At 36.3% G+C, this 25,227-nt stretch overlaps 1 protein-coding gene across 1 annotated transcript in view; it reads left to right on the top strand.

Moving 5' to 3' along the window:
- cadps2 (calcium dependent secretion activator 2) overlaps window positions 1–25,227 on the top strand; it is a 125,744-nt gene that overhangs the window by 59,473 nt on the left and 41,044 nt on the right. The window contains exons 12-16 of the mRNA XM_088995605.1: window positions 2,682–2,869; window positions 12,205–12,306; window positions 16,159–16,222; window positions 16,299–16,422; window positions 16,490–16,590. Of these exons, the coding sequence (XP_088851731.1) occupies window positions 2,682–2,869; window positions 12,205–12,306; window positions 16,159–16,222; window positions 16,299–16,422; window positions 16,490–16,590 (579 nt within the window). The remainder of the gene's footprint in view (window positions 1–2,681; window positions 2,870–12,204; window positions 12,307–16,158; window positions 16,223–16,298; window positions 16,423–16,489; window positions 16,591–25,227) is intronic.

Genomic DNA, 25,227 nt, shown 5'->3' with positions numbered 1-25,227 from the left:
GTAAGGCGAAAAATGTGTATCTCAAAAAACATTTTCCCATAGGAAACCATTAAAATGGGAATAATCCGTTCCCGGGTTTCCATAAAATATACTTTTCAACTTTTACACTGCATTGTATCATAGTCACTTTATTTACATTTTTGATGGTCATTTTGGGCTTGATGGAATGGCGTTGGAGGTCGAAGGTCAAAGGGAATTGCTGTTTAGAAAGAGAGGCGCATTACATGAGGACTGTAATTAAAGAAATAAACTGTGCTGTAAAATAAAGTTGTATTTACCTTTTTGATGGTCGTTGATGGCTTATGGAAGGAGAGTCACCTTCCATAAGGACTGTTGGTAACTTAACCTCTGGTGCTGTTCGGTCGTGTGCTTCCGCCGAAGATCACTCCGGCAGCCGTGGTGGGTGTGTATTATGAAAATAGTGCTTATTATAAGGTTTAATTTTCATAAATTTGACGTTTGTAAGACGAAAAGTTTGTAAGTTGATGTGTTTGTAAGTTGAGGTCTCACTGTAAATAAAATTCACGCACCAGAAAAGAAAAGTTTGAAAACAAAATTTTGAAGAAATCTGGAAAAATACTTCCAGTTCTAAATCAAATTCACGCCCACTAAAACAAAAGTAGAAAAAAGGGTTGGAAACAGTGACGTGCGGTGAGGTTCATGGCTGGTGAGGCACTGACGTCATCAATGACGTCACCGCTCGTCTCTACTTAGTATTTGAAGGATAAATTCAGCGATTTTGAAAAAAATCCTAAAACGGTGAAGTTAAATGGACAAGAACTTTAAAGTACAAATCACTAAATACATCTAACTGTTTAATTTATTTTTTCATTTGATATTTCCATGACAGCATTCCACGATGACAGGTGAGGCACTGCCTCACCTGCCTCCACTGACTGCACCTCACTGGTTGGAAAAATCTGAAATTTTGAAAAAAATCACCAAAAAAAAGGTCAGAAAAATCCAAATATAATAAAGAATCTGAAAAAAAATTAATTTCTAAATCAAATTCACGTGCACTAAAAGAAAAGTAACATAAAAAAATGTTGGAAGAATCTGAAATTTCGAAAAAAAAGCAAAAAAAAAATTACATTTTGAAAAAATTTGGAAAAAATGTGGGAAAAATCCGAAATGTCGAAAAAATCCAGAAAAAAGGTCTGAAAAATGTGAAATTTAAAATGTCAGCCAATGTGCCTAAAATGTCAGGAAAATCCAAAGAAAAAAAAAAAAAACAAACGGAAAAATAATTGTATTTTTTTTAATCCCCCAAAAAAGGTATGAAACAATCAGAAATATAAAAAATATTTCAGTTCTGAATCAAATTCACATGCCCAAAAAGAAAAGTAAAAATAAAATGTCTGGAAAATTTGAAATGTAAAAAAAAAAGTTTGAAAAATCCAACATTTCGGAAAAATAAAATTCACGCACCCGAAAAGAAAAGTAAAAAAAAAAAGATCGGAAAAATCTGACATTTTGAGATAAATCCCAAAAAAAGGTCAGAAAAATGCGAAAAATTTTTAAAAATCCTAAAAAAGGTCTGAAAAATCCAAAATTTATTAAAGAATTTGGGGAAAAAAATCAATTTCTAAATCAAATTCACGCGCACTAAAAGAAAAGTAAAACAAAAAAATGTCGGAAACATCCGAAATTTCGAAAAAAAAGGTCGAACAAAATTTAAATTTTGAAAAAAAAAAATGAAAAAATATGGGAAAAATCCAAAATATCGAAAACAAACCAGAAAGAAAGGTCTGAAAAATCTGAAATTTAAAAAAACAGAAAAATCCTAAATTTCTAAAAAAAAATTCCCAAAAACAGGTCTAAAAAAAAATCAGAAATTTTAATTTATTAAAAAAAAAAATTCCAGTTCAGGATCAAATTCACGTGGCAGACAAAAAAAGTATAAATAAAATGTCAGGAAAATTAAAAAATTAAATTAAAAAAAAAATAAGTCGAAAAAATCCAAAAATTTTAAAAAATCCCCCAAAAAAGGTATGAAAAATCTGAAATTTAAAAAAGAATCTGGAAAAAAAAGTCCTGTTGTAAATCAAATTCACGTGCCCAAAAAGGAAAGTAAAAATAAAATGTCGGGAAAATTTGCAATGTTAAAAAAAAAAAAACGAAAAAGGTTGGAAAAATCCAAAATTTTGAAAAAACATCCCCCAAAAAAGGTCTGAAAAATTGTACATTTCTAACAGAATCCAAAAATAAAGTTCCAGTTCTAAATCAAATGCACGTGCCCGAAAAGAAAAGTTAAAAAAAGTCCAACATCCCAAATTAAAAAAAGGTTGGGAAAAATCTGAAATTCCGAAAAAAATCCCGAAAAAAAGGTCTGAAAAATCTGAAATTTGAAAAAGAATCCGAAAAAAATTCCATTTCATAAATCAATTTCACGCGCCCAAAAAGAAAATTTAAAAAACATGTCTGGAAAAATCCCAAATTTTGAAAAAATCTCCAAAAAAAGGTGGGAAAAATCAGAAAATGTGAAAAAAAATTCCAGTTGAAAATCAAATTTCCGAGCACGTTGCGCATCTCCCACGGCAACGGCTCGCCACCGTTCCTCACGCGGCGTCCTTGGAGTCGACGTCAACGAAAGCAAAGTTAGCATTTAGCTTCAAGTGTCCACTTGAAAAAAAAACAACCATGTTGTAGTAACGCGCTTTCCCGCCCCGCTTTTTCGGCAGGGTTGGTTCAGCCCGGGTCAGGTCTTCGTCCTGGACGAGTACTGCGCCCGCTACGGCGTTCGCGGCTGCCGGCGACACCTCAGCTACTTGAAGGACCTGATGGACTTTTCCGAGGACAACACGCTGGTGGACCCCACGCTGCTTCACTACAGCTACGCCTTCTGCGCCTCGCACGTGCACGGCAACAGGTACCTCATCAGCATAAATAATCATCATAATAACAACCGTCACTATAACCGTCACCATAACAATAACATTAACAACATTTAGTTGTAGTCATGGGATAAGAACTTTTTTCTTTGTGCGGGGGAGCAGCGGCAGCCATTTGCACCAGCATTCGCTCTACCCGGAAGTAACACAGCAGACAAGTTATGAAAGGAAAGAAAGAAGTAGAAAAACAAAAATACATCAATAAACAATTATAAATCCAAAATAAATAAATGAATACAGAGACCTATGAACGAACAAATAAATAAATTAGTAAAATAATCGACATAAATATAACGCACAGATGAATAAATGGATGAATGAATGAATAAATGCATAAATAAATAATTAGTTAAATACAGAAATAAACAAATAAATAAAAATTAATACACAAATAGATGAATAAATAAATAAATAGTTAAATACATAAATAAATAGTTAAATACATAAATAAATAAAAAACAAATACACAAATAGATGAATGAATGAACACATGAATTAATAAATCAATAAAATGAATCAACGAATAAACAAATAAGTAAAATAATGTACATAAATACGTATAAATACATACATTGAAGAGTAAATGAATGAATGAAATAAATAACTATTTAAATACATGAATAAATATAAATAAACGCACAGATGAATAAATGGATGAATGAATGAATAAATGCATAAATAAATAATTAGTTAAATACAGAAATAAACAAATAAATAAAAATAAATACGCAAATAGGTGAATAAATAAATAGTTAAATACATAAATAAATAGTTAAATACATAAATAAATAAAAAAGAAATACACAAATAGATGAATGAATGAACACATGAATTAATAAATTATAGATGAATAAATGGATGAATGACTGAATAAATGCATGAATAAATAATTAGTTAAATACATAAATAAACAAATAAATAAAAATAAATACACAAATAGATGAATAAATGGACGAATGAATGAATAAATAAATAAATAAAAAACAAATACACAAATAGATGAATGAACACATGAATTAATAAATCAATAAAATGAATCAATGAATAAACAAATAAGTAAAATAATGTACATAAATACGTATAAATACATACATTGAAGAGTAAATGAATGAATGAAATAAATAACTATTTAAATACATGAATAAATATAAATAAACGCACAGATGAATAAATGGATGAATGAATGAATAAATGCATAAATAAATAATTAGTTAAATACAGAAATAAACAAATAAAAATAAATATGCAAATAGGTGAATAAATAAATAGTTAAATACATAAATAAATAGTTAAATACATAAATAAATAAAAAAGAAATACACAAATAGATGAATGAATGAACACATGAATTAATAAATTACAGATGAATAAATGGATGAATGACTGAATAAATGCATGAATAAATAATTAGTTAAATACAGAAATAAACAAATAAATACACAAATAGATGAATAAATGGATGAATGAATGATAAATAAATAAATAAATAAAAAACAAATACACAAATAGATGAATGAATGAACACATGAATTAATAAATCAATAAAATGAATCAACGAATAAACAAATAAGTAAAATAATGTACATAAATACGTATAAATACATACATTGAAGAGTAAATGAATGAATGAAATAAATAACTATTTAAATACATGAATAAATATAAATAAACGCACAGATGAATAAATGGATGAATGAATGAATAAATGCATAAATAAATAATTAGTTAAATACAGAAATAAACAAATAAATAAAAATAAATATGCAAATAGGTGAATAAATAAATAGTTAAATACATAAATAAATAGTTAAATACATAAATAAATAAAAAAGAAATACACAAATAGATGAATGAATGAACACATGAATTAATAAATTATAGATGAATAAATGGATGAATGACTGAATAAATGCATGAATAAATAATTAGTTAAATACATAAATAAACAAATAAATAAAAATAAATACACAAATAGATGAATAAATGGACGAATGAATGAATAAATAAATAAATAAAAAACAAATACACAAATAGATGAATGAACACATGAATTAATAAATCAATAAAATGAATCAATGAATAAACAAATAAGTAAAATAATGTACATAAATACGTATAAATACATACATTGAAGAGTAAATGAATGAATGAAATAAATAACTATTTAAATACATGAATAAATATAAATAAACGCACAGATGAATAAATGGATGAATGAATGAATAAATGCATAAATAAATAATTAGTTAAATACAGAAATAAACAAATAAAAATAAATATGCAAATAGGTGAATAAATAAATAGTTAAATACATAAATAAATAGTTAAATACATAAATAAATAAAAAAGAAATACACAAATAGATGAATGAATGAACACATGAATTAATAAATTACAGATGAATAAATGGATGAATGACTGAATAAATGCATGAATAAATAATTAGTTAAATACAGAAATAAACAAATAAATACACAAATAGATGAATAAATGGATGAATGAATGATAAATAAATAAATAAATAAAAAACAAATACACAAATAGATGAATGAATGAACACATGAATTAATAAATCAATAAAATGAATCAACGAATAAACAAATAAGTAAAATAATGTACATAAATACGTATAAATACATACATTGAAGAGTAAATGAATGAATGAAATAAATAACTATTTAAATACATGAATAAATATAAATAAACGCACAGATGAATAAATGGATGAATGAATGAATAAATGCATAAATAAATAATTAGTTAAATACAGAAATAAACAAATAAATAAAAATAAATACGCAAATAGGTGAATAAATAAATAGTTAAATACATAAATAAATAGTTAAATACATAAATAAATAAAAAATAAATACACAAATAGATGAATGAATGAACACCTGAATTAATAAATTAGAGATGAATAAATGGATAAATGACTGAATAAATGCACGAATAAATAATTAGTTAAATACAGAAATAAACAAATAAATAAAAATAAATACACAAATAGATGAATAAATGGATGAATGACTGAATAAATGCATGAATAAATAATTAGTTAAATACAGAAATAAACAAATAAATAAAAATAAATACACAAATAGATGAATAAATGGATGAATGAATGATAAATAAATAAATAAAAAACAAATACACAAATAGATGAATGAATGAACACATGAATTAATAAATCAATAAAATGAATCAATGAATAAACAAATAAGTAAAATAATGTACATAAATACGTATAAATACATACATTGAAGAGTAAATGAATGAATGAAATAAATAACTAAATACATGAATAAATATAAATAAACGCACAGATGAATAAATGGATGAATGAATGAATAAATGCATAAATAAATAATTAGTTAAATACAGAAATAAACAAATAAAAATAAATACACAAATAGATGAATAAATAAATAGTTAAATACATAAATAAAAATAAATACACAAATAGATGAATGAATGAACACATGAATTAATAATTTAGAGATGAATAAATGGATGAATGACTGAATAAATGCATGAATAAATAGTTAGTTAAATACAGAAATAAACAAATAAATAAAAATAAATACACAAATAGATGAATAAATGGATGAATGAATGATAAATAAATAAATAAAAAACAAATACACAAATAGATGAATGAATGAACACATGAATTAATAAATCAATAAAATGAATCAATGAATAAACAAATAAGTAAATAAATAAATAAGTAAAATAATGTACATAAATACGTATAAATACATACATTGAAGAGTAAATGAATGAATGAAATAAATAACTATTTAAATACATGAATAAATATAAATAAACGCACAGATGAATAAATGGATGAATAAATGCTAACTCGTAGCTAACTCGTAGCTAACTCGTAGCTAGCTAGCTTTCTATCTACAGTGATACCTCGGTTTACGAACCCCTTGGTTTCCGAAGTTTTGGGAGTTACGAACGTACATTTATGGAAAATTTACCTTGGCATACAAACTATTTTTCGGGATACACACGCAGCTGCCTCAATGAGTGAGGTGTCGTTGGCGAACGAGCCCGTTCTAATCACAACAAAATGGCAGCCGACTGTTTTTGTCCTCTATTCCCCGCCCACAGTCTTCGGTTAAAGCCACGTGATTGGTCAAGAACGCAGCAGTGGGGGGGGGGGGGGGGAGTTAAACATTAAAGAGACAGGCAGACGACAGTGAGAGAGTTTCAATTTTGATAGTTCAAAGGCAGAGTGTAGACTGCAAGGTTAAAATATCCCATCAATCAGGCTCCACAAACAACCCGCACAAGCCATCTGTATACTTGATGTAAAAAGCTTTCAACCCAGCTAAACAGAACACAATTGATGATGAACTCGATAAAATTATCACAGAAAAGCACCTATAAGGGATCATTCCTCAAGATGGTGAAAGAAGAAGGCTACGTTCCTCATCAAGTGTTTCATGCTGGTGAAACCGGCCTCTCCATTCCATCAAGCCATCAACAACAATCACAAAGGTCAATAAAATGACTTTATTATATAGTGCACTTTATTTCTTTAATTATAATACCATAGCACATTTATTATACATAAAATAAGGTATATTTTGTGTAGTTTTAAGGCTTAGAAAATTAGAAAGTAGAAAATTATGTTTTATGGGGACCTGGGAACGGATTATTCTCATTTTAATGGTTTCCTACAGGAAATTATTTTTTGGGATACACACTTTTCGCCACACACACTCTGTCTGGGAATCAATTACGTTCGTAAGCCAAGGTATCACTGCATTTGAGTTACTTCCGGGTTGACTGATTATTAGCTAACTCTTAGCTAGCTAGCGAGCTAGCTTCCTATCTGAGTTACGTCCGGGTTGAGTGATCGCTGGCGCGTGTGGCTGCCGCTGCTCACCCATCGAAAAACTCATCCTGTTACTGTAAAGTGCGAGTTTTGAAAGGCGCTTAGAAATTAAATGCATTATTATTATTATTATTATTATTATTATTATTATTATTATTATATTTATTATAAATCAGGTGCACCGTGGATGAGGCGGGGGTGTGTGTGTGTGTATGGGGGGGGTCACTGTGGTTTGGAGTTCCTGTGGTGGGGGGTTGGTTGTCGCTTATCGCTTACACTTGAGCCGCTTGGAGTGTAAACAGACAAACAAGAAGAACAAGCCCCGCCCCCTCGTCACCCCCCTCCCCCTCCTCCAACCTCCTTGGTAGCTCAACGCGCTTGCTTCATTTAGCAGCAACAATGTGTCTGAAGAGCAGCAAGCTGTCGCAACCCCCCCCCCTTTTACACCCCCCCCCTTCTTGTCGACCACCCCTCTTCTTGACCCCGCCCCCCCCAGCCGTGAGAGCACTAACGTGAGCGCACATGTGACGCCCGCTTGCAAAGCAAACGCACACTTGGACCTGATTGGTCGCTGATGTCGTGCTGGCATTTCAATGCACTTCATGAGCAACGAAAAACAAAATGGCAGAAGAAACATGAACTTGGTTTTAGTTGCGTTGGATTTTCTAGCGGCTCTTTTCGTCAAAAATCTGCGACAAACGATTACGGTTGCCTGTAAATGTCACAAGATGGCAGCAAAGCAGCACTTTAATCAAAAAGGAAGCTCCTCATTTGAGTTCAACATAGTTGATCAGCACCAATATGCCAGAAAATGGCAGCAAAGCGCTACATTGTCAAAAAAACGAAGCTCCTCAACTCACAACTAGCTTTAGCAAAGGACATTTTGATGCTTTCCTAGAACTGCTTCATGTCACAAAGAGGGAACAGAAAGTGCTGAAGAATGACTGTGTGTCTTTGTGTTTTCATATTATTTATTTTTTTGTTTGTTTTTTGTTTACTTTATGTTACTTCCGGGATGAGTGAACGCTGGCGAGTGTGGCTGCCGCTGCTCACCCGCAAAAAAAAAAGAAATCATATGACTGTAAAGTGTCCTTGAGAGCTTTGAAAGGCGCTTAGAAATGAAATGGGTGATTATTTTTATGATCATCGTCGTTCATTTCCTGCGGCCATTTTGTAGGCGGGTCAGTCACAAGGCCCCCGGAGGGGCGGGGTTAGCATCGATTTTTTTTTTTCTTTTCCTTTTTCCTCGACGCGGCCGCAAATGTTGGCACTCGCAGAGTTCACAAGAGTGAAGAGGTCAGCGTGACCGTTTACATTCACAGGGTCAAAGGTCAAGGCGGCCGCGTCAAACCCATGTCCGGCAAAAGATGTGACGGACTCAACTCGGCTTTTACGCTCCAAATACGACCTGTGGCGAAGTTCATAGCGTTTGACACCCCCCACCACCACACCCTACCACACCCTACCATCAAGGTCGTTCGTTACCAAGGTCCTTCACGCCGGCGTTGCGCAATGTCGCCAATCAAAGGCGGCAAGCCACATTGTCGTTCCGGGTTCCTCTCGGGGGCCATTTTGAATTTGGGGGAGCCATTCGAGTGTTTCATCCCCTCCACATACGACATCTGGAACACACCAAAAATTAATCGCTAACTAGTTTTCAAGTCTGAGGTCAAAATTAATCAGTGTTTTTGTGGTTTACAGACGGCAATTTGAAATTTTACTTCGGCAAGCATCTAGACATGCTTGATTTGCTTTGGCGGGCCGAAAAAAAATGTGGCCACATTTGGCGAGCTAGCTTGCTAGCTCAATCGCTAGCTAGCTCGCAAGCTTGATGGATGACCATGGAATTTCACAAGTTTGATTTGCTTTTGCGGGATGGAAAAAAATGAGGTGGCCGGCCACATTTGGCGAGCTAGCTTGCTAGCTCAATCGCTAACTAGCTCGCAAGCTTAATAGATGAGCATGGAATTTCACCAATTTGCTTTGCTTTTGCGGGCCAAAAGAATGAGGTGGCCGGCCACATTTGGCGAGCTAGCTAGCTCAATCGCAAGCTAGGTCAATCGCTAGCGAGCTCAATCGCTAACTAACTCAATCGCTAGCGAGCTCAATCGCTTACTAGCTCAATCGCTAGCAAGCTCAATCGCCAGCTAGCTTGCAAGCTTGATAGATCAGCATGGAATTTCACAAGTTTGATTTGCTTTTGCGGGCCGAAAAAAAATGAGGTGGCGGGCCACATTTGGCGAACTAGCTTGCTAGCTCAATCGCTAGCTAGCTCGCAAGCTTGATGGATGACCATGGAATTTCACAAGTTTGATTTGCTTTTGCGGGATGGAAAAAAATGAGGTGGCCGGCCACATTTGGCGAGCTAGCTTGCTAGCTCATTCGCTAACTAGCTCGCAAGCTTAATAGATGAGCATGGAATTTCACCAATTTGATTTGCTTTTGCCACATTTGGCGAGCTAGCTAGCTCAATCGCAAGCTAGCTCAATCGCTAGCTAACTCAATCGCTAGCTAGATCAATCGCTAGCTAGCTCAATCGCTAGCAAGCTCAATCGCCAGCTAGCTTGCAAGCTTGATAGATCAGCATGGAATTTCACAAGTTTGATTTGTTTTTGCGGGCCGAAAAAAAATGAGGTGGCGGGCCACATTTGGCGAACTAGCTTGCTAGCTCAATCGCTAATTAGCTCGCAAGCTTGATGGATGACCATGGAATTTCACAAGTTTGATTTGCTTTTGCGGGATGAAAAAAAATGAGGTGGCCGGCCACATTTGGCGAGCTAACTTGCTAGCTCAATCGCTAGCTAGCTCGCAAGCTTAATAGATGAGCATGGAATTTCACCAATTTGATTTGCTTTTGCCACATTTGGCGAGCTAGCTAGCTCAATCGCAAGCGAGCTCAATCGCTAGCTAACTCAATCGCTAGCTAGCTCAATCGCTAGCAAGCTCAATCGCCAGCTAGCTTGCAAGCTTGATAGATCAGCATGGAATTTCACAAGTTTGATTTGTTTTTGCGGGCCGAAAAAAAATGAGGTGGCGGGCCACATTTGGCGAACTAGCTTGCTAGCTCAATCGCTAATTAGCTCGCAAGCTTGATGGATGACCATGGAATTTCACAAGTTTGATTTGCTTTTGCGGGATGAAAAAAAATGAGGTGGCCGGCCACATTTGGCGAGCTAGCTTGCTAGCTCATTCGCTAACTAGCTCGCAAGCTTAATAGATGAGCATGGAATTTCACCAATTTGATTTGCTTTTGCCACATTTGGCGAGCTAGCTAGCTCAATCGCAAGCGAGCTCAATCGCTAGCTAACTCAATCGCTAGCTAGCTCAATCGCTAGCAAGCTCAATCGCCAGCTAGCTTGCAAGCTTGATAGATCAGCATGGAATTTCACAAGTTTGATTTGTTTTTGCGGGCCGAAAAAAAATGAGGTGGCGGGCCACATTTGGCGAACTAGCTTGCTAGCTCAATCGCTAATTAGCTCGCAAGCTTGATGGATGACCATGGAATTTCACAAGTTTGATTTGCTTTTGCGGGATGAAAAAAAATGAGGTGGCCGGCCACATTTGGCGAGCTAGCTTGCTAGCTCATTCGCTAACTAGCTCGCAAGCTTAATAGATGAGCATGGAATTTCACCAATTTGATTTGCTTTTGCCACATTTGGCGAGCTAGCTAGCTCAATCGCAAGCTAGCTCAATCGCTAGCTAACTCAATCGCTAGCAAGCTCAATCGCCAGCCAGCTTGCAAGCTTGATAGATCAGCATGGAATTTCACAAGTTTGATTTGTTTTTGCGGGCCGAAAAAAAATGAGGTGGCGGGCCACATTTGGCGAGCTAGCTTGCTAGCTCAATCGCTAACTAGCTCGCAAGCTTGATCGATGAGCATGGAATTTCACAAGTTTCATTTGCTTTTGCGGGCTGAAGGAAATGAGGTGGCGGGCCACATTTGGTGAGCTAGTGAGCTAGCTCAATCACTAGCTAGCTCGCAAGCTTGATAGATGAGCATGGAATTTCACAAATTTCATTTGCTTTCGCGGGCCGAAGAAAATGATCTGTTGGGCCAGATTTGGCCCCCAGGCCTAGACTTTGACACCGGTGGTCTAGAATGACCTCAAGATGCAGAGAAGAGGCCCAAAAAAATAGAACGACAAAGCAAAACGGTTTGTGTGAATATGCTGTTAAAATCTACACCACTCCTCTTTAGCATAGCCTTAATGCTAATGCTTCCTTGAGCCTGTCCACGTCTATTTGCGTCATACGTTAGGATTAAGCTAGTAGACTTTGATCCTGTCAGACATTGTCGATGGGCAAAATGCAAAAAGTTGAACGAGCAAGGTGACGCTTTTTTGGTGTACAAATTAGTCTTGATGGCGCAATTGTCAGGTTTTCTTTTTGACTGTGAAAAAAAAATGTTTGACAAGTTGCCACTGGTGCTTTTTTTTTGTCGTTGTCATTGGTGGTGTGAAGGCCTGACGGAATGGGGACGGTGACACTGGAGGAGCAGGAGCACTTCCAGGCCGTCAGGAGTCGACTCATGCTACTCCTCGACAACCAGATCACACATTTTAGGTAAGTGACGAACTAACTAGCTAACTAGCGATTGAGCTAGCAATCGAGCTAGCGAGCTAATACCTTAAATCACAGGTGTCCAAGTTAACGCCCGGGGGGACAAATCTGGCCCGCCAGCCACCTCATTTTATTCACCCTGCCAAAGCAAATCTAACTTCTGAAATTTCATGCTCATCTGTTGAGCTAGCCAGCTAGCGATTGAGCTAGCCAGCGAGCGATTTTGCTAGCAAGCTAGTTTTCTATTCAGCTAGCTGTCTGATCACTTAAATCACACGTGTCCAAGTCAAGACTAACAAGCGATCGAGCTAGCAAGGTAGCTCTCTTTCTATTCAGCTAGCTGGCTAATCCCTTAAATCACAGGTGTACAAGTCAAGGCCCAGGGGCCAAATCTGGCCCGCCACACCATTTTATTTGGCCCAGGTAAATAAAACTTGTGAAATTTCATGCTCATCTGTCGAGCTAGCTAGCGATCAAACTAGCTAGCGATCGAGCTAGCTAGTGATCGAGCTAGTTAGCGATCGAGTTAGCTAGCGATGAAGCTAGCTAGTGATTGAGCTGGCTAGCGATCGAGCATATTCGGCCCACTGAAGCAAATCAAACTTGTGAAATTCCACGATGCTTCCTCAAGTCCTAACCAAAATTTCAAATTGTCATATGTCAACCACAATAACAATCATTATTTTGGACTTCAAATTTGAAAAAGTAGCGTTTGAAAAACATTCTAATGGCTTCCCCAAATTCAAAATGGCTACCGACAGGAAAGCGTAACTATAATGTGGCCCGCTGCAAAAAAAATGACTTTGACAGCCTTGTTGAAAGTTTCGTGATACCTCAGTGAGTCTTTTAGCCTCACAACATTCAATTCGCCAGCATATAGTCTTGGCTGGCGTACTAGTTTTTGCCGGACGAACCAAACCACAAAGCGCCATGGTGGCTGGCGGACTAGTTTTCTTTAAGTGCGGACGTGGTATGTTATCGAATGGAGTACTTTTGCTATTATGGGACCAAAAAAAAAAAAAAAAAACACTACAGGCTCGTGTTAAGCCGAAGAGGAAACAAAAGAAAAGCTTCTGATGATTTAGATCAGGCGTGGGCAAACTACGGCCCGCGGGCCACATACGGCCCGTTAGGCTTTTTAATCCGGCCCGCCAAAATTGTCCAAGTTATAGTGAAAACAGTGTCTGAAACTCATGACAAAAAGTTAGTGGGCAACAGGGTAGACATCTCTGAAAAGTTGCCTGCCCCATTTTTCACAACTAGAAAAACAATAAGACGACTAATCACATTAAAAAAAATACATAGTCACAAAGTATAAAGTTTTTTTTTAATTAAGGATGTACCTACCACAAAAGCGACCTTGCTTAATTTACGGTATATGTACGTCCATCGCTGTAGATTTAGCTGTACTAGTCATTTGTCATCATGGCGTTCAACGCAATGTTTGCATTGCTTGCGACAAGCCACGAAGCCCCTTTCATGACTCTCACGGTACACTTTACAGTCACGGTTTAATGTAAATTTACGTTTTGTAGCGTCACATATGTTCTTAGTTTCTTTTGAATCTTTCTTCTGGGACTGAGGTTCTGTGCATCTATTTTGGAAAATGATATGCAAATGCATGAACTTATAACGCTTGGGAAAGTCCGGAAGAAAGAAGCAGGCTTCTGATTGGCTGCCGTGCCGAGTATGCAAATTTCAACTGCAGGTAGCCTATGTCTGTGTGCTCGGCGACGGTACACGTGTACTGTTTGCGCGTGAAGGCGAAGGCGTCCGTGGAGAGTTAGTAGAGCGCGCGCTCAAGACAATCCATCCATGATTTTGCGGAATTTAACACAAGTAGGTATTATTGAGCTTGAATATTTCGTTGTGGAATAATATGTTTTGAATGTTGAAAGTGATTCCATTTTTCAATAAATATTGATTTCTTTAACTTTGCCCCTTCAATGAAAACGTATTAAAAACACACGCAATCTTGATAAATCACAGTGCATATGTTATTTTAATCTATTTCCATTTCCTCCTCCCAGTATCTGCGAAATAGTCTGTAAATGCCATATTCCTTGAGACAAATTTATTAACTGATCAGGGGTATTTTTCACATTTGAAAGAAAGTTAATAAATTGGGTTGTAATGTTCTTACTGTGCTATGAGGTCTGTACACACTACATTTAAAGGACAACCGGCACCATTTTTTTTTGTTTTTGTTTCCCACTGACATCAGAAAAACGTTTTATAGCATCTAAAATACCCAAAACACGCAGGCTGATATTTTTAGTCAAATGCAATACATCAATAAAAATGACTTCGAAACGAATCCGGAAATGGCCAGTTTCAGAAGGTCCCGCCCCCTTGTTTGTGACGTCACGCCAAGACGTCTTTCCTTGCTCAGGAATCAAAACAATGGCTTCAGATTCGGAGAAGATGCTTTCTCTTTACTCATCCAGTTATGAATATGATTCAAATAGTTCTGAAGAGGAAAGCGTACATGTTTGCAATTGATTAAATGAGTCCTCCCATATCAATTCGAGCCGTCAATGACAACAACGTAGCACCCAGAAAATGCAGAAGATGGCGCCCAAGCTCCGTTGGATATGGGCTGATTTGTCCGCTGGGTATTTGTGTCAACTAGTATCAAATAGTAGTCTTGGTGCAACACACAACGATTCACCATCGCATTATTTATGTGTTTTACTTCTAATTTCGCCATCAACACCAAGTTTTCAGACCAAACAAAGTACCCAAAATGCATTGTGTGTCGCTTTCTCCGTCAGGGGTGGTCCAAACGTGACGTCACATGAGGAAGGTCATCAACTCGAAAACAAGACTTCATAAATATTCAGCGCAAGTCCTAAAACGTAAACTATAGCTATATGTGGTGGAATCTTTATAAAATACGCTCAGTCGAAGTCATTTGAAGTGATTTTAATAATTATGGACGTAACTTGTCCGGGGGCGTCGGTTGTCCTTTAATGCTTTAGGTTTAGTATTTCCGGCCCAAACACTCCCTCCAAATGCTCCTGGCCCGGCCCCTCTGTCAAATTTTAGAACCCATTGCGGCCCGCGAGTCAAAATGTTTGCCCACCCCTGATTTAGATTAATGAAAAGCAGCTAGCAGGGGACAGTGTGAGTGTGGCTGCCCCTGCTCACCCACAGAAAAACTTATCCTTTGACTGTAAAGTGACCTTTGAAAGGTGCTTAGAAATTAAATTGATGATGATGATGATGATGATTATTATTATTATTATTATTATTATTATTATTATTAAAATAGTTCATCATCCATTGACCATCAAGATAAATAAAACAACTTAATTATAGAGTACAGTTTATTTCTTTCATTACAATACAATTGCACATTTATTATACGGTATATTTTGTGTAGTTATATAAGGTATATTTTGTGTAGTTTCAGGTTTATTTACTAGAAAATGATGTTTTATGGGGACCTGGGAACGGATTATTCTCATTTCAATGGTTTCTTCTGGGAAATAAATGTTTGGAAGATGAACTTTTCGCTTTACACACACTTTCTGGTAACCAATTAAATTTGTCAACTGAGGTATCACTGCACAGTGATGAGAATTTAACAGGTGGGGAGTGTGGGGGAGAGGCGGGGTTCAAAGGTCAGCGTGAAGAGTTCACTCGAGCTGTTTGTTCGCCTGTCGGTGAAGAAGGTGAGAAAAAAAGGGGGGGGGAGGTTTCTTGTTGTTGTTCTTGTTCTTGCTCAGCGTAATTAGTGCAAAGGAGTCGCCGCCATCTGTTGATTCACTCGTATTCTTCTCGGGAGAAAGCCGCTATCGTCGCCGCCGTCGTCGGCGCCCATCTTTCCATCCATTTTGTTTTTGTGTGCAGGTACTGCTTCCCTTTCGGACGACCAGATGGCGCGCTGAAGGCCACCCTCTCCTTGCAGGAGAGGGTAAGATTTTGGACGATCCCAAAAGGTCCTCGCGGCGGATATGCGGGTGTGTCATTTATTGGCCATGTCGTGGTAGGTCCTCATGAAGGACCCGAGCACGCCGGTCGACGGCGAGGAGATGAAGAAGGTGCTGCACAAATGTCTGGAGAAGGCGGCGTCCATCAACTACAGCCAGCTCATCCAGTACGCTGACATCAAGGGTGAGCACGCCCCCAGCGACCAATCATCAACCACTCCTTCGTTGACGGCTTGGCGGCCATTTTCCAGCCCAGCCCCAACCGGACGCCGAGGAGAAGCTGCGAGACGCCGTCAGGCTGGCCGAGCTTGTCGTGGAAGTCCTGCAGCAGAACGACGAACATCATGCTGAGGTAGTTCTCTCTCGCTCTTATTTTGACAATACAATAATAATAATAATAATAATAATAATAATAATAATAATAATACATTTCATTTCCAAGCGCCTTTCAAAACTCTCACAGTCACTTTACAGTCACAGGATCAGTTTTTATGCGGGTGAGCAGCGGCAGCCACAGGCTCCAGTGTTCACTCAACCTGAAAGTAACTCCAATAGATAGAGAGATAGATAATAGTTAGCTAGATAGCCAGATAGCCAGGCAGTCAGACAGCTAATAGACATCGAGTAGATAGCAAATAGATAGCTAGCTAGGTAGCCAGCCAAGTAGCCAGTCAGGTAGCCAACCAGTCAGCCAGCCAGATAGCCGATAGCTAGCCAGCTAGATAGCTAATAGACACCAAATAGACAGCAAATAAATAGCTAACTAGGTAGCCAGTCAGGTAGCCAACTAGATAGTCAGCAAGATAGCTAATAAATAGATAGCTAGATAGCCAGATAGCTAATAGATAGCAAATAGATCGCTATCTATGTAATCAGCCAAGTAGACAGAGAGATAGCTAGCCAGCTAGCCTGCCAGATAGCAAATAGACAGCAAATAGCTAGCTAGCTAGGTAGCCAGTCAGGTAGCCAACCAGTCAGCCAGCCAGATAGCCAATAGGAAGCCAGCTAGATAGCTAATTGACACCAAATAGACAGCAAATAAATAGCTAACTAGGTAGCCAGTCAGGTAGCCAACTAGATAGTCAGCCAGATAGCTAATAAATAGATAGCTAGATAGCCAGATAGCTAATAGATAGCAAATAGATCGCTATCTATGTAACCAGCCAAGTAGACAGAGATAGCTAACCAGCTAGCCTGCCAGATAGAAAATAGACAGCAAATAGATAGCTAGCTAGGTAGCCAGTCAGGTAGCCAACCAGTCAGCCAGCCAGATAGCCAATAGCAAGCCAGCTAGATAGCTAATTGACACCAAATAGACAGCAAATAAATAGCTAACTAGGTAGCCAGTCAGGTAGCCAACTAGATAGTCAGCCAGATAGCTAATAAATAGATAGCCAGATAGCTAATAGATAGCAAATAGATCGCTATCTTTGTAACCAGCCAAGTAGACAGAGAGATAGCTAGCCAGCTAGCCTGCCAGATAGAAAATAGACAGCAATTAGATAGCTAGCTAGGTAGCCAGTCAGCCAGCCAGATAGCCAATAGCAAGCCAGCTAGATAGCTAATTGACACCAAATAGACAGCAAATAAATAGCTAACTAGGTAGCCAGTCAGGTAGCCAACTAGATAGTCAGCCAGATAGCTAATAAATAGATAGCCAGATAGCTAATAGATAGCAAATAGATCGCTATCTTTGTTACCAGCCAAGTAGACAGAGAGATAGCTAGCCAGCTAGCCTGCCAGATAGAAAATAGACAGCAATTAGATAGCTAGCTAGGTAGCCAACCAATCAGCCAGCCAGATAGCCAATAGCAAGCCAGCTAGATAGCTAATTGACACCAAATAGACAGCAAATAAATAGCTAACTAGGTAGCCAGTCAGGTAGCCAACTAGATAGTCAGCCAGATAGCTAATAAATAGATAGCCAGATAGCTAATAGATAGCAAATAGATCGCTATCTTTGTTACCAGCCAAGTAGACAGAGAGATAGCTAGCCAGCTAGCCTGCCAGATAGAAAATAGACAGCAATTAGATAGCTAGCTAGGTAGCCAACCAATCAGCCAGCCAGATAGCCAATAGCAAGCCAGCTAGATAGCTAATTGACACCAAATAGACAGCAAATAAATAGCTAACTAGGTAGCCAGTCAGGTAGCCAACTAGATAGTCAGCCAGATAGCTAATAAATAGATAGCCAGATAGCTAATAGATAGCAAATAGATCGCTATCTTTGTAACCAGCCAAGTAGACAGAGAGATAGCTAGCCAGCTAGCCTGCCAAAGTCCTCCAATCATTGTCTGCATGCTTGTTACACTGCCCCCGGTGGCCAGAAAGTGCTCAGCAACAGAAGCCACCATGAACGCAATTTGATTTTGGCATTTTTGGGGCATTTTTTTGTTCTTTTTTTTTTTTTAATTGGAGAACAGTCATTATAGATCAGAACAAATTCACGTTGTATCTCAAGGCACCATGAGATGCCATTTCCCATGCACATGAATCATGTGCCCCTGCCCCCCAGTTGTTATTTATACAGAGGGCGGGAATGACATCATTTTCAAAAGGGGCCTATCATCAGAAAAACGTTTTATAGCATCTAAAATACCTGCAACAAATTGAGCTGCGAATTGTGGATTTTCGGAAAGTCTTGCTCAAGAATCAAAACAATGGCTTCAGATTCGGAGAAGATGCTTTCTTATTACTCATCCAGTTATGAATATGATTCAAATAGTTCTGAAGAGGAAAGCATACACGTTTGCAATCGATTAAAGGAGTCCTCACATATCAATTGGAGCCGTCAATGACAGCAATGTAGCACCCAGAAAATGCAGAAGATGGCGCCCGAGCTCTGTTGGAAATGGGCTGATTTGTTTGCTGGGAAATTGTGTCAACTAGTATCAAATAGTAGTCTTGGTGCAACACACGACGATTCACCATCACGTTATTTATGTGTTTTCCTTCTAATTTCGCCATCAACATGAAGTTTTCAGACCAAACAAAGTACCCAAAATGCATTGTGTGTGTGACGTCGAAAACAAGACTTCCTGAATATTCAGCGCGAGTCTTAAAATGTAAAATATAGCTATATGCGGTGGAATCTTTGTAAAATATGCTCAGTAGAAGTCATTTGAAGCCATTTTACAAATTATGGACAAAACTTGTCCGGAGGTGTCGGTTGTCCTTTAATGATGTGCATATAAAATAGTTCTATCATAAGGAGACGGAACGCATTAACTATTTTTACATTGAATATGATGGGAAATGTTGTTTTGGTTTTCAACCAAATTGGTTTTGGAACAAGTTTCTGGAACGGATTCTGGTCGAAAACCCAGGTTTGACTGTATCGTCTGTTTACGATGGATCCAAATGAATCTCACAGTGACGCCGCCGCCGCCGCGTTGGGCTTTTGATTATTTCACCAAAGTTGTGCCAGCCTGGATTTTCCAACGTCTCGAACGTCTCTGTTTTCGACCCAAATTTTCCGTTTTTTTTCTGGCTGGGTCTATAATAATAATAATAATAATAATAATAATAATAATAATAATAATAATAATATAATAATAATAATAATAATAATAATAATAATAATAATAATAATAATAACACATTTTAAGCGCCTTTCAAAGCTCTCAAGCACACTTTACAGTCACAGACAAGCATAGGTATTATAATAAAGACAATACAATCACAAATAGAAAACAATAAATAAAATACAATTATAAATAGAAACAAGAGAGAGAGCTACACAGAAAATGCAATTTTAAATCGGAGGGTTTTGAGATGGGACTTGAAGGTGGGAAGAGAATGCTGGGATGAAGTGAGTTCCAGAGGAAAAAACAGACAGAACAGATTATTTTTTTTTACATTTATTATATTGGCAAATGTTGTTTTGGTTTTCAACCAAAATTTTCGTTTTTTTTTTTTTTTTTTTTTTAAACGGCTGGGTTTACAATGGAAATTGGGTTTTCGAGCTAACTGAGCGCACCTAAATGCACCACTGGACACCCCTCCACTTCTACGTCACTTCCTGGTGTGGCGTTTGGTGACTTTGATTATCGTGGAAAATGTTTCGGATTTTGAGCAAATCAATTTTCAAGCAGGTTTCTGGAACAGATTATGGTAGAAAACACAGGTTTGACTGTAGCTTCTGTTTGTGGCGGTTCCAAATGAATCTCACGGTGACGCCGCCGCCGTGTTGGGCTTTTGATCATTTCACCAAAGTTGTGGACGACTTTTAGCCGCCCAGCGCGCAGACGCCAGCGACGCCCACGTCGCGCGCGCGCGCGCATAAGAGATCAACGGCAGATGTCGAGCCGACGTCGGCGGCTATTCTCGGAATCCCGTCGCCGTGGCAACCGGCCGCCCATGTCACTCGGAAAATTAACAACTCGGCGCCCGGGTCAAACTAACCGTCACGCGAACGCATACGCCCACCTGTCGTATTTCCGTGCTCCTCGCAATATATTTTTTTTTGTGTTAGTTTTTTTTTTTAAGCAAAGTATTTCGATTCATACTTTGTTGCTCCTTTTTCTTTTTTTTTTTTACTGGTGTTTCTCGGAAGGCGCTTTGTTCTTTCCGCAGACGATCGCCGCACCCAAATACAGGTAACATCCGACTTACGACCGGCTCGACTTACGACCGCCCGTACTTATGACATACGACCTCCAGACTTTATTTTTAAAATTGTAATTCTAGGCCTCGCACCGCAACACGTACAACAATTTTGTCCAGCCAGCCAGCATGTCACTCTCGCACAGCAATCGACCGTGTGATGGCACCAGAGGGGCGGAGTTTGCCAGTCATTTAGCCTATGAGTCTCTATTCAACATTTTGAATGGATGTCGACTTACGACCATTTTGACTTACGACCGTTTGGTCGGGACGGAACTTGGTCATTTTAGATTTTTTTTTACTTATCGAAAATCGCCATTCATTTTTTTTTTAACGTAGAAAATCACCGTTTTTTTTAATTAAGAAAATCATCATTTTTTAATTTTGTAAATGGAGAAAATCACCATTTTAGATTTTTTTATGTAAAAATTTGGTATTTTTGATTTTTTGTAAATGTCAAAAATCGCCATTAATTTTTTTAATATAGAAAATCGCAGTTTTATATTTTTTAATTTAAAAATCATTTTTTTAAACGTAGATAATTGCAATTTTAGAATTAAAAAAATGTAGAAAATTGGCATTTTGGAATTTTTTTGAATGTTGAAAATCACCATTTATTTAATCTAGAAAATCGCTGTTTTATATATTTTTCATGTAAAAAATATTTTTTTTAATGTAGAAATTCTGCGTTTTATATTTTTTAATGTAGAAAGTCATAATTTTTCAAAACGTACATAATCGCAAGTTTAGAATAAAAAAAATGTAGAAATCACCATTTTAGAATTTTTTTTTAAATGTTGAAATTCTACATTGTATCATTTGTTTGTAATGTCAAAAATCACCATAATTCTTTTAATGTAGAAAATTGACATTTTATAGTTTTTATGTAGAAAATCGCCATTTTATAATTTTTTTAATGTAGAAAATTACCCTTACATTTTTTTTAATTGAGAAAATCGCGGTTTTATATATTCTTTAATGTAGAAAATTGCCTATTTACATTTTTTTCAATGTAGAAAATCATCATTTTTTAATTTTTTTAAACGTAGATAATCACGAATTTAGAATTTAAAAAAAAATGTAGAAAATTGCCATTTTGGATTTTTTTGGACTGTCGAAAATTGCCATTTTTTTAATCCAGAAAAGCGCTGTTTTATATATTTTTCATGTATAAAAACATCATTTTTTTAAATGTAGAAAATATGCGTTTTATATTTTTTAATGTAGAAAATCATAATTTTTAAAATTTTCAAAACGTAGATAATCTCAATTTTAGAATTAAAAAAAATGTAGTAATCACCATTTTAGATTTTTTTTTAATTAAGAAATTCTACATTGTATAATTTTTTTGTAATGTCAAAAATCACCGTATTTTTTTTATGTAGAAAATTGACATTTTATATTTTTTAATGTAGAAAATCGCCATTTTATAATTTTTTTAATGTAGATAATCACCCTTACATTTTTTATTGAGAAAATCACTGTTTTATATATTCTTTAATGTAGAAAATTATCTATTTACATTTTTTTAATGTAGAAAATCATCAATTTTTAATTTTTTCAAACAGATAATCACGATTTTAGAATTTTAAAAAATGTAGAAAATTGCCATTTTAGAATTTTTTTTAAATGTAGAAATTTGGTTATTTAGATTTTTTTAAATGTCGAAAATCACCATAATTTTTTTAATGTAGAAAATTGCCGTTTTATATTTTATTAAAGTAGAAAATCATCATTTTTTAATTTTTTTAAACATAGAAAATCACCATTTTACAATTTTTTTAAAGTAGAAATTCTACATTTTTTTAAATATATATAATAATAATTTTTTATAATGTAGAAAATCGCATCTCTATATTTTATTAATGTAGAAAGCCATTATTTTGTTTATTTTTTTTATATTTTTTTTACGTAGAAAATTGCCATTTTAGAATTTTCTTTAACAGAAATTCGGCCTTTTAGATTTTTTTTTGTTGAAAATCAACATAATTTTTTTAATGTAGAAAATGAACATTTTATATTGTTTTGATGTAGAAAATCATCATTTTATAATTTTTTTAAATGTAGAAAATCACCATTTAATTTTTTTATTTAGAAAATCGGCGCTCTATATTTTATTAATGTAGAAAACCATTATTTTTGAATTTTTTTTTAAACGTAGAAAATCACCATTTAATTTTTTTTTAACATAGAAATTCGGCATTTTAGAATTTTTTTTAAATCATCATTTTATAATTTTTTAAATGTAGAAAATTGCCATTTAATTTTTTTTTTTAATGTAGAAATTCGGCATTTTAGTTTTTTTTAATGTCAAACATTACCATAATTTTTTTTATGTAGAAAATCCCCGTTTGATATTTTTTTTATGTAGAAAATCTCAATTTAAATGTATTTTTTTAATGTAGAAATTCTGCGTTTTTGAAATATTATTTTTTATGTCGAAAATCACCATTGGACACGTCTGATGAGTCGGTTATTACGGACCATGCGGTCTTCGGGGGGCCCAGTTCGTGTTATTTATTTATTTATTTATTTATTTATTTATTTATGTATTTATTTATGCACTCTAAGTGAGACCTCGCAAGGCCCGCCGGGAAGTCCCGCAGGCAAGACCACGGCGTAAAGAGCCGGTGAGGCTTTTCATTCAGGCCTCTTTGTCCTCACCGCCCGCCTTTCAAGGCCGCTTGCACTTTTCTCTTGTGAGTCCTTTTGACGTCAAAAGCGGGCAGGCTGAACTTTGAACCGCCGTTGCCGTACGCAGCAGTGCCCGTGCTCTCCAAGACCCCGACAGATGCTCGCCAGGCGGGCGGCAAGTGATGGCAGAAGCACTTGGCTTCAAAATAAATTCAGTCATTGGGAATGAATGCGCTTCCCATCAAAGATGACGGCCGATCAATCACCAATCAGCGTTTTTAGGAGTTACGGTCCATCCTGGGTTTTCAAACGTCTCAGTTTTTGACCAAAATGTTCAGTTTTTTTATGGCTGAAAAATATTATGATTTACAACGGTAAATGAGTTCAGTCACCATTAAAAAAAAACCAGACAGAACAGATTCATAATGTTTACATTGATTATAATGGCAAATGTGGTTTTGGTTTGTAAACAATTCGGTTTTTGACCAAAATTTTCGAGTTTTTTTTGCTTCCAGTGGAAAATGGGTTCTCGAGCGAACTGAGCGCACCTGAATGCATCCCTCGACTCCCCTACGCTTCCTTATACGTCACTTCCTGGTGTCGCGTCCCCTTGTGAGCGACACATTATCCTCGTTTAGCGTTCCATTGTCAGTCAGCGACTTTGTATTGTTCAGTTACCATAAAAAAACCAGACAGAACAGATTAATAATGTTTACATTGATTATAATGGCAAATGTTGTTTTGGTTTGTAAACAATTCAGTTTTTGACCAAAATTTTCTGATTTTTTTTTTTTTTTTTATGGCTGGCTTTACACCGGAAAATGTGTTCTCGAGCCAAATGAGCGCACCTGAATGCATCACTCGACTCCCCTCCGCTTCCTTATACGTCACTTCCTGGTGTCGCGTCTCGTTGTGAGCGACACATTATCCCCGTTTAGCGTTCCATTGTTATTCGGCGACTTTGTGTTGTTCAGTCACCATTAAAAAAAGACAGAACAGATTAATTATGTTTACATTGATTGTAATGGCAAATGTTGTTTTGGTTTGTAAACAATTCAGTTTTCGACCAAAATTTTTGGATTTTTTTATGGCTGGATTTACACCGGAAAATGGGCTCTCGAGCCAACTGAGCACACCTGAATGCATCACTCGACTCCCCTACGCTTCAACGTCACTTCCTGGTGTGGCGTTTGTTGACCTTGATTATAATGGGAAATGTTTCGGATTTTGACCAAATCAATTTTCAAGCAAGTTTCTGGAACGGATTATGGATCGAAAACCCAGCTCGGACCGGATTTGTGCTTTGACACCCCATGGAAATCTGAAAAAGCCGCCACTTATTTACTAGAGGTAGATCTGCTCCCAATTACAGTTTGGAGTTAGACAGGGGTGTGCATCACGCGAGGCCCCACCCACCGAAAAAATAATAAAAATTAAAAAAAAGCCTCAGAGAAGTCCGCCATCTTGTTTTAATACCCTGTCAAAGTTTGGAAGAAAATAATAAAATTAAAAAAACAGTCTGCCCCGGTTGGCACCATTTCCACCAATTGAAATGAATCAAAATTCACGCCCTCCCCAAAAAAGTGACATCCAGTGAGACCTCAACTTGCGAACGCCTTATAATCCGAACTTTTCATCATACGAACATCAAATTTATGAAAATTAAGCCTTATAATAAGCCCTATTTTCATAATACACACCCACCACGGCCGGTCCATCAAGCACACGACCTTCAGATCTGGCGGAGTGA

The sequence above is a fragment of the Hippocampus bargibanti genome, linkage group LG05, assembly GCF_051943395.1.
Source record: "Hippocampus bargibanti isolate YZ-2025 linkage group LG05, ASM5194339v1, whole genome shotgun sequence".
NCBI lineage: Eukaryota > Metazoa > Chordata > Actinopteri > Syngnathiformes > Syngnathidae > Hippocampus > Hippocampus bargibanti.
The sequence above is the reverse complement of the archived record's forward strand: the minus strand, read 5'-3'. Positions and strand labels throughout refer to the sequence as shown.